The sequence below is a fragment of the Dendroctonus ponderosae genome, unplaced genomic scaffold (genome assembly GCF_020466585.1).
Source record: "Dendroctonus ponderosae isolate FM_Combo_2020 unplaced genomic scaffold, Dpon_F_20191213v2 Dpon_F_20191213_1, whole genome shotgun sequence".
NCBI classification, from domain to species: domain Eukaryota; kingdom Metazoa; phylum Arthropoda; class Insecta; order Coleoptera; family Curculionidae; genus Dendroctonus; species Dendroctonus ponderosae.
This window is the reverse complement of record NW_026017110.1, coordinates 45,491,810-45,501,108: the sequence shown is the minus strand read 5'-3', so window position 1 is coordinate 45,501,108 and position 9,299 is coordinate 45,491,810. Positions and strand designations below refer to the sequence as shown.

The following is a 9,299-nucleotide window of genomic DNA, read 5'->3' as shown; positions in this document are numbered from 1 at the left end:
AATCGACCACAGACATATCAAAGATATGTTAGAGCACATGATCACACGAACAGACTCCAAATGTGAAGAGGAACCAGACAAGGAGACACGATCACACGAAAGATTTTCACCACCCTTCCGGAGCCCATGTGCAGACGAATCAATTGGGGTTTGTCGGGCATCACTGCTGATGAAGAGAAGTTGGGTCGTCTGCGATTTGTGTACAATATAGTCTTAATAGCGGACAGAATAGACGATGTATGCAGAATCTTGCAGGAACTTTACAACGTTTCACGTCTGGTGCAATTGGAAATGGATCTATCTAAAACTAAATATATGAGAACCCTTGTAACGAGCAGCTGAATGTGTTGCGCCGCACCCCAATGGAACAGGTTTTCTCTTGGGCTCTGAAATCAGCAAATACAAAACAATCTCTAAATATAACCAAAAAGACACAAAATTATATTGAAAGAACGATTTTAGGCAACATTATAAGGGTGTTATAAGTTAATTATATATTAACATCGTTCTGGAGTGACCGACGCCGTAGCGATACTAAACTGCGTAAAATGGAACTGGGCCGGCCCCGTGTCAAAAATGTACGATAGGCGGTGGAGAAGGAAGATAGTTGAATGGAGGCCAAGAGAGGAAGCGTACTGAAATCGAAGACGGCCACCAGATAGGCGGACAGACGACTGAACACGAGCGAAGACAAATTGAGGAAACTGGGCAAGGTTACGGGAGTAGACCTGGGTGACAAAGTGAATTTTCACGTGTTAACACAGCGATTTCGATACGAAGTGTTGCTACAGCGCGCCACACCTTATGTGTTAGGAGATAACAGAGACGCTGTGCTTCGTGAAGCTATGCCCCGCGTACAATGACTTTTCTCTTCTCTCCTTTTTTGTCAAAACTTGATGTTCATCGCAGGAAGGTGTAATTTGATCTCTGAACGTATTTTTCCACTCTAATCAACTTTTCGTCGTACTAGTTTTCGATATGGTCAAAAATGAAAACGCTTTATTCTTCGGAGAAAAATGATATTTTCTAATTTACCTCGAAAAAAACCTGATTTTACGTTGTTTTGGACCATGCAGAACTTTGTGTAAAAATAAGCTTTTTTTCTTAATTTAATCATACAACGATTGCTATATGGTGCAGTCGGTGTGTTGTCGGTAGTAAACGAGTCGACTTTTTTAAATTTTAGGTGTTAAAAATAAATAATCGCTAAACTCGAAAAACGTATGTCATAAAAAATATGGTGAAAATATCTCACTTTTAACTCACAATCGCAACTCAGCACAATGTTACCCGGGTCTACCGGGCGTAGCTTTCACGACGATGCAAGATTAAATTTTAAGTGTTGTTCAAGGTGTCGCGTCGTAAGAGGCGGGGTGTTAAAGCACATTGTCAGGCAGGGCAGCATCAACACTAAAGTGTCTAAAGACACAGTGTTACTCAGAATTATACGGGAAGATTCCGCCCAACACTGGACACGAGAATGGCTGGATGATGTTGGAAAGCCTGCGTACTTCAGCATTACCAATGTATCTAATAAGTTGTAACATCAATTACTAATTTCACAATAGTATTTTTCAAAACTATTTTTTTAAATGAAAAACAATTAAAAGTTCAAAACGAGGATACGCCACTTAAGATTAAATCTATTGACAACTATAGGCTTTGTTTTTGGTTTGACGTTTCTGTGTTAAGTGGCTTCTTACTTAATATAAAACAGGGCAAATCCATTACGCATCAGTGATCGTAGGGAAACGAAAATCGAAATAATGAAAGCGTTTATTTTGGCCAGCTTGTTAATAGTCGCCGTTGGTGCATCCCTGGAAAATTTTGGATCAACCTTTCAGTCTTTTAAGGTAGCAAAAACAGGGTCATTTTTGTCTGGATTCGATGCATTTCATTCAGTGTTATATAAATGCCAATAAATTATCCAGGACCTTTGCTTTGCATATAAATCATGTCTTTCATATTCACTTAAGGTCTATGTCTATTTCAGTTGAAGCATAGTAAGAACTACAGCAACCAAGTTGAAGAAGCAAAACGGTTGGCCATTTTCACGGAAAATTTTCGCGAAATTGAAGAACACAATGCCCTCTATGCAGCAGGACTTGTTTCTTACAACAAATGTAAGTAATTTGGTTGAATAGTGAAGTAAAGCCCATGTATTATTTCTATTTAATTTTCCAGCTGTTAACCAATTTACCGATTTGACTATTGACGAATTTAAGGCCTATCTCACTCTTCACTCAAAGCCTACGCTAAACACTGTTCCATATGTAAGAACGGGACTACAGGTCCCAACCACCCTGGACTGGAGGTCTCACGGTTATGTAACTGGGGTCAAGGATCAGGGCGACTGCGGATCCTGCTGGGCTTTCTCCATCGTAAGTTAATTTTTGTGTTTATGTTTCATTCTTGCAAATATTTCGGGTCAAGATTGGTGGAAAAACCACGGAGAATTGGTTCATCAGGAAGTTCTGACCTAATTTGTATGGTTTGTTTGTATCTCCAACCTTTTAAGTGTTACGGAAAATATAAAAAATATTTTTACAATTTTTACAGTGAAAAACCTACCGTAGATATAAACTATAGAAAATTTGGGTAAGTAAACGTCTGCTCGTATTTTATAAGTACACGCACTCAAGGTGTTTCTTGGTCCATCTGGCGTCAGTTGTTCTTGCAATGTATCCTGACGAAGTCCATTTTAATGCTGTTATTTCCCGGACGACATCCTCTGCACCTGTTTTTCTTCTGATTTCAATGTTCTCTTAACGAAATCCCCAGAAGAGCTCTCGCTGTGCTACTTCTAATTTATTGAAGATTTTTTTTTATCAGGGTATGTGTTTTCGCTCCGAATGTCATAACATGCAGGACACTTTGATTGGACACTTTTCTCTTCAAACATACGGGGATGTCATACCTAAATACATCCGTCAGGTTCCCAAAAGCTGCTCATTTCTTCTCCAAAACTCAGCAGTTTGGTTGTATCGACCCACACGAATTTCATGTCCAATATATCTGTAGGATGATACTAGTTGCACGTGTTCCCACGCAAGTAGGCCTGGGTAACAGTCTGTTGAGTTGCGCTTTTGAGTTGTTGCCGGTCTTTGAGTTTGTGAGTTATAACTAATTGGTTAATGAATTATAATACACCAATTCAGAGACCGGCAACAACTCAAAAGCGCAACTTAACACAGTTTGCCCAGGCCTACTTGAGTGGGCACACGTGCAACTTGTATCGTCCTGTGACATCCTGTGTTTTGTGACATCCACACATTTGGATGTCACTAAATGACTTGGCATCGTTTCATCACCAGTAGATCCGCAGAAATTGACTAATTAACTTTTGCTTCCATGTTATTCTTGATGATAGGGCACAAACAAAACTTTCATACTCAAACTCTCCACTTGGTTTAATCTTGCTTAGTTCAGCAGAAGTACAGCTTTGAAGTGCAGTTTACGAAGAAACACTCGCAGCCCAAATTGCATTCAAACAGTACTTTCGTGTGAATTCCGACAGCTTTACTGATTTATATAAATACATTTTCTATATTATCTTAACTGATTTTGAACCGTTTTGCAAGCAAAATATCAATTTTTATCTCGCCATTCTTTAAATAATTGTTGCCTAGACTTTTAGAATTCTTATTTATAGTTTGATTTCTTACTGATTTACACTGTTGTTTTCATCATCATCATCCGTGGCTTCACAACCCTGGGTGGATTTATTGTGACTCAAGCACACATTTGCGTCCTACCCTTTCAAGCATCCGATCATCCGTCTTTCAGGTCCTTTTTTTAAATATTATCTCACCATCTGAGGCGGGCCAACCCAATGGACGTTTCCCCTTGGAACCGCCTAACGGAGTCAGTTCTAGGCTTCTAGCAGGCTGTAGTATGGGGCCTCCTCTCCCCATCCATTGATTCGGAAAACGCTGATCAAGGTACTCCTTTACAGTTTGCCGATAATGTGCAGGACATACGTCATGTTGGAAGATCAAGTTCGGTAGAATATTTAGCGGAACATCTTCCAGTTGTGGTCGCAGGTGATTAATCAGAAAGTCTTCGTATCTTTGCCCACTTGTCGGGCAGCAAAAGTCGTCGGATTAGTTGATCGTTTCTTACACCACACCAAGCATTAGTACTGAATCGTCTTTGGTAATTACGGTTCGACATTAGACGGATATTTTGCTAGGCCGGTTATGCGCATTATGGTAGTGGGAAATTCCCTCCCGATTGAAATTTGATTCATCGCTCAACAAAATTCTACTGAGAAAAGTTGAGTTCTCCACAGCGGCGTTTTACATAAATCGGCAGAAGCCCAATCACCTTAAAGGATCTTCGTCGAGCAAGTCTTGACCCGGTGTATAATGATAGGGATGTAGTTGTTCAATATCGCCCATCCTTTCTACTGGGACTCTATAAGACGCCCAGCCACTACGCGAACGCTTGTTGGGGGATCTTCTTGTAAAACTCTCAGAATGGCTTCTTCGCCATTAGTGCAGTAACGTGCTGGAGCTCCTACGTGAATTTGTCTGACTTATACTTTTCCCGACTCACTGACCCTTCGATAGCTATTTTTAAAGACACGGTTATTTGGAAGACGGCTGTTTGGAAATCGATGCTGATATTCGCGGCGGGCTTTAGCACTATTTCCGTCGCAAAGTCCATGAATGTAACGAAAATTTGCGTATTCCGCATTTCAAAACTCAGCCATTTCAACTACCTGCTCGAAATCACGTACAACGTCAAAAGTAAGTGACAACTTCTTCAGTCCAGAAATCAGTAAAAAAACTAGTGCAGAGCCAACTTTTTAATAAAAACCCGATCATGCTGTGCAATAAATCAATTTTAATGTGTTTACTTGAAAACGGGAGGTCGTTGAAGAACCAGTCCATGTTGGCAGGAAATCCTTTGGGAGCAATCAAATACACTGCTTGGGAATAATTGTGATGAATGAGAAAAGAATGAAAAGTGCAAGAGACACACACTCCACGATTGTTAATACAGGGTCATATTACAAGTCAAGACCTGACTCCAGGCTTTGGAGGAACTTGGCTTTCTTCTCATGAACAGCTTTGGTGAGAGAAACTGCCACTTGCCTCTCCGTTGAAACATATCTCATCATCAACAACTTCTCCTCTTTTTTTTCTACCAGAAAATGATGTCTCATATCTATGTTTTGTTCTGGCTTGATAGGTTCCATTTTGCGTCAAGCTTATGGCCCTTTGGTTGTCAATGTTTAATAATACTGTAGGGCCCGTACACTGCCCGAACTCTTCACTTAGTCTTCTCAACTATAAGGCGTCTTGTGCTGCCAGGTTCATAGCCACATATTCTTGCTGTGGTCGACAGAGCAACTATCGATTGCCTCTTTGTTGTCCATGAAATAGATGTACCGTTTTTGAAAAATACATATCCTGTAACTGATTTCCGATCGTCTACGTTATTGGCTCAAACAGCGTCTGTGTAACTAACTCTTTCACTCCTCTTTCGGGTGGATCCGTCAAATTCTAAACAATAGTTCATTGCACCCTTTAAATACGGAAGGATACGTTTAGCTACAGTCCAGTGTTTTAGTCCTAGGGTCTGTGTAAATCGGCTTAAATTGTTAACTGCATGGGATATGTCAGGCCTTGATACTTGCGCTGCAATTAGAAGACTTCCCACAAATTCTTGGAAACCCACGTTGGACATTTTCTTGCTTTCGCGTTCTCTGCTTGGTGACATACTTTAGGACAACTTTTCACTAAGCAAAACTGGAATGTCTACTGGATTACACTCAACCATATTGTATTTATTAAGCATGTTTTCTAGATACAACTTTTGATGCCACCAAATCTTCCTACTCTTCCTATAAAGTGTAAGTTGCATACCACGTATATACCGAGTAAATATGGCTTCTCCTATAGCTTTCATTTTAAATTCTGACATTAGCCGATTTTTCAGTATTAGTTTGGCCGTAATAAAGAGTTTTCCAATAGGGTCGATGTTGAAATGGAATAAAATAAGCTGTGTGTGAGGGATTAACGAAATTCGTTTTTTATTTGCATATGCCGTGTGTGCCATTATGTATGGAATATGAGATAGTTCAAATATCCGCCGCGACTTCTCACGGTGGCACGTATCCGAGAGATCTAATTTTCAATGACTCTGCCTCATAAATTTGAGCGACATTTGCGCGATGGGCTGGGTTATGTTAACTTTGTGGGCATCGGTTGATTGCGGCTTATTGGCATACACCCTTGACTTCAGAAAACCCCACAAGAAACAGTCGAGCGGGGTCAAATCGCACGATCTTGGTGGCCAATTCACATCACATCTGCGAGAGATAACCATACCCTCAAATCGTTCTCGCAGTATGTCCATCGTCCCATATACGGCAATTTTGCGCAAAAGTGCACCTCGTCGCTAAAGATGATTTCTCGTCCAAAATTGGGGTCCTCTTCCAAACGCTCCGAAGCCCACTTAGCAAACAAGCGAACTTTGATCTCCTAGGTCAGTTGGATTTTGTACGGGTGCAGATCCAAATCCCGACCTAAAATTCGCCAAGTTGAAGTCTTCGAAAGGACGAGTCCTTGTTCACGGCGATTAATTGACTCTCTCGGGTTTTCCTGCAGAGATTCACATACTGCAGCAATGTTTTTGGCAGATCTGGCGTTTTCTTACATAGGGGTGTTGGCTGAGTGTTTACCGAACCTGTTGTAGCGAATTTGGCGACCAAACGTTGGAGAGTAGACTTTAAAGGGCCACCGCGTCTACTGTGAATTGGGCGCGAGGCGCGCAACGTTTTCACTAACAAAAAATCATTTTTATAATAAAGTTTTATCATTTGGACGTGCTGCACAATCGTGTAATTTGTCATAATGATTTGGCATCGGACAAAATCATGTCGTCCACGCTCACATAGATTGCAACGAAAAGTATTAAGGGCTGAGTAATTCTGTGGTAAATGCATGGATATATTTTCGACTGTGTCAACTCACATTTCTTAAGACATTCATCTAATTTCACATTCCATATGCTACTAGCCTGTTTAAATTCGTATAATGACTTTTTGACCTTGCAAATCTTGTTTGATTCTGATTAAAAACCGTCAGGTTGCATCATGTATACATCGTCGGTTAGATCTCCTTGTAAAAAAGCCGCTACATGATCTAACTGATCGATAATTTAATAGTTCCCATGTTCTGTTCTCAATCAATGCTGAATATTCTTCGTCCATTGCTGCATGCCGTTTATCACAATTAGGCCTACTTAGGGCAAAACTGTTGGCGGATCTCCAAAATGAACCAAGGTCGTAAACGCAACCTCATAGTCATCAAGATTTTTAGGTGCTTTTCTTACGCTTTCAGCTTTGGCTTTGGCTTCACACCGCTCCAGGCTTCTTCTGCGGTTTTCCCTTTGAGACACTTTGTAGGTGATCGATTTAGCAAATGAACTGCCGTAAAAGCAGCTTCTGCCCAAAAATCATTGGGCAACTCGGAATCAATCAGCATATTTTTCACTTTTTCAAAAAGCGTGCGATTTAAACGTTCTGCCTTGCCGTTCTGCTAAGTTGTTGTTTTGCATGTCGCTATATTGCCCTATTTTACGTTTTCTAGGTTGGGTCCACGGAAGGTGCTTACTACAAAAGTACTGGAGAGCTGGTAAGCCTATCAGAACAACAACTAATAGACTGCACAACCAACATAAATGCTGGATGCGATGGTGGATACTTAGAAGAAACGTTTCCCTACGTTCAGCAAACCGGCTTGGTGTCTGAAAGCAGTTATCCATACACTGGTAAGTGATTATTGTAATTTTGCGCAATATTTAATTAACTGATTTGAAATGTCTGGAAACAGAGCGTGATGGTAACTGCAAATTTTCCGTGTCCGACGTGGTAGCCAAAGTGAGCAAATATGTTTTGGTTAGTGGAGAAGCTGATCTTTTGGAAGCCGTTGGTTCCGTAGGCCCCGTATCTGTGGCGATGGACGCTTCCTACATCTATTCCTACGCTTCAGGAGTTTACGAAACCAACCTGTGTGCAGAATACTCTTTGAACCATGGTGTTCTTGTTGTTGGATATGGAACTCAGGACGGTAAAGACTACTGGCTGATCAAAAACTCGTGGGGAAGCACATGGGGAGAACAAGGCTACTTGAAACTTCTGCGTGGCAAAAACGAATGTGGTATTGCCGAGGACGATGTGTACCCGATCATATAAGCGAATTTATCTCGTTACCTGCAAGTTATTTTTAATCTTAACATGTTTTTTTTATAAATATACGTGATAACATGAGTATTGCTTCATTTTTCTTAAAACAAACAGATGGACGGTTTGCTCTTCACCAGACGTTTTCAAATTGTTTCCATTTCGCCATTTTCAATAATTACTTTCTCAACTTTATGTCAGTTTTGTGACTTTTACAATAATACATAATGCTGTTAATCAAGTGTGCTGCTTCAAAAAGTAAAATTTTCCGTCATTTTTTAAGACATTTATGCCCGGTTTCTCATAATAATTTTATAGTTCCAATAGTCTAAACGGTTCTATAAGTCGGAAAATAGGTTTCCGAAACGTTCTACGAAGTTTTTGATATTCTTAATAGTGAAATAATTTGCCACTTTTGAGCACGGAATTATCGTTTTGTGAAATACAGCGAAGATAAATTCCGAGATCGTTTTCATTTAACTAAAAACGTTATTCACTACCTAGAAGAGGAACAAATTCAGCCAGTGACAGAAAGAAACCATAGTCTATCTGTTTCCGAACAATCGCTAATTACTCTAAGATTCTAAGCAACAGGTAGGATGATAAAATATATTTACATATTTAGGAATGTTTTCCGGGTTTTGAAGCCGTGGTCTATCGGAATTTCTTCCTGACGTTTCGTCCACAACTGCGGTGGACATTTTCAAAGGCGATGAGGCAGTGAGCGAAGTGATCTCCCGTGCTTTGATGGATTCATTCACAAAAGTGTACAATGGATCCAGTGCATTTTGTTGGCTAGTTCTATATTGACAGGTAAGAGTCTACTGTCAATATGTGCAAGATCTCGGCGGGTTTCGTGTATCCGTTCCCGTAAAAGAGCTCGTTCCGCCCGGTTGTAGATATTCTTGGCCTGGTTGGTTCTGAAGTATCTCTTCATCTTCAAGAAGGTTGGAATGATCTTCTTTTCACGGCATCGTAGCAAGAAAGCCAGTGAACACAAAACCTGCGCCTTCTTCTTACGCAGGTTTTCCAGTTGTCGAATCAGTCTCGATGTATCCTCCCCGTAGAGGCGTTTTATCAGACTATGAAGGCTTTCACGGCCGGT

General features: G+C 40.5%; 1 protein-coding gene across 1 annotated transcript; it reads left to right on the top strand.

The window, feature by feature from the left end:
• The first annotated feature begins 1,713 nt into the window (after positions 1 to 1,713).
• LOC109533723 (procathepsin L) lies at positions 1,714 to 8,282 on the top strand. Its single transcript, XM_048670420.1, has 5 exons — positions 1,714 to 1,853; positions 1,994 to 2,123; positions 2,185 to 2,381; positions 7,602 to 7,782; positions 7,845 to 8,282. Exons 1-5 carry the CDS (start codon positions 1,767 to 1,769, stop codon positions 8,204 to 8,206), a joined length of 957 nt encoding a protein of 318 aa, XP_048526377.1. The 5' UTR covers positions 1,714 to 1,766; the 3' UTR covers positions 8,207 to 8,282.
• The last annotated feature ends 1,017 nt before the right edge of the window (positions 8,283 to 9,299 follow it).

Excerpts from the sequence above, each read along its gene's own strand:
- LOC109533723 (XM_048670420.1), top strand. The coding sequence starts at position 1,767 with ATGAAAGCGTTTATTTTGGCCAGCTTGTTAATAGTCGCCGTTGGTGCA. Across the intron at positions 2,124-2,184 it reads ACTTGTTTCTTACAACAAAT|CTGTTAACCAATTTACCGAT; the intron begins GTAAGTAATTTG and ends TTAATTTTCCAG. Across the intron at positions 7,783-7,844 it reads AAGCAGTTATCCATACACTG|AGCGTGATGGTAACTGCAAA; the intron begins GTAAGTGATTAT and ends GTCTGGAAACAG.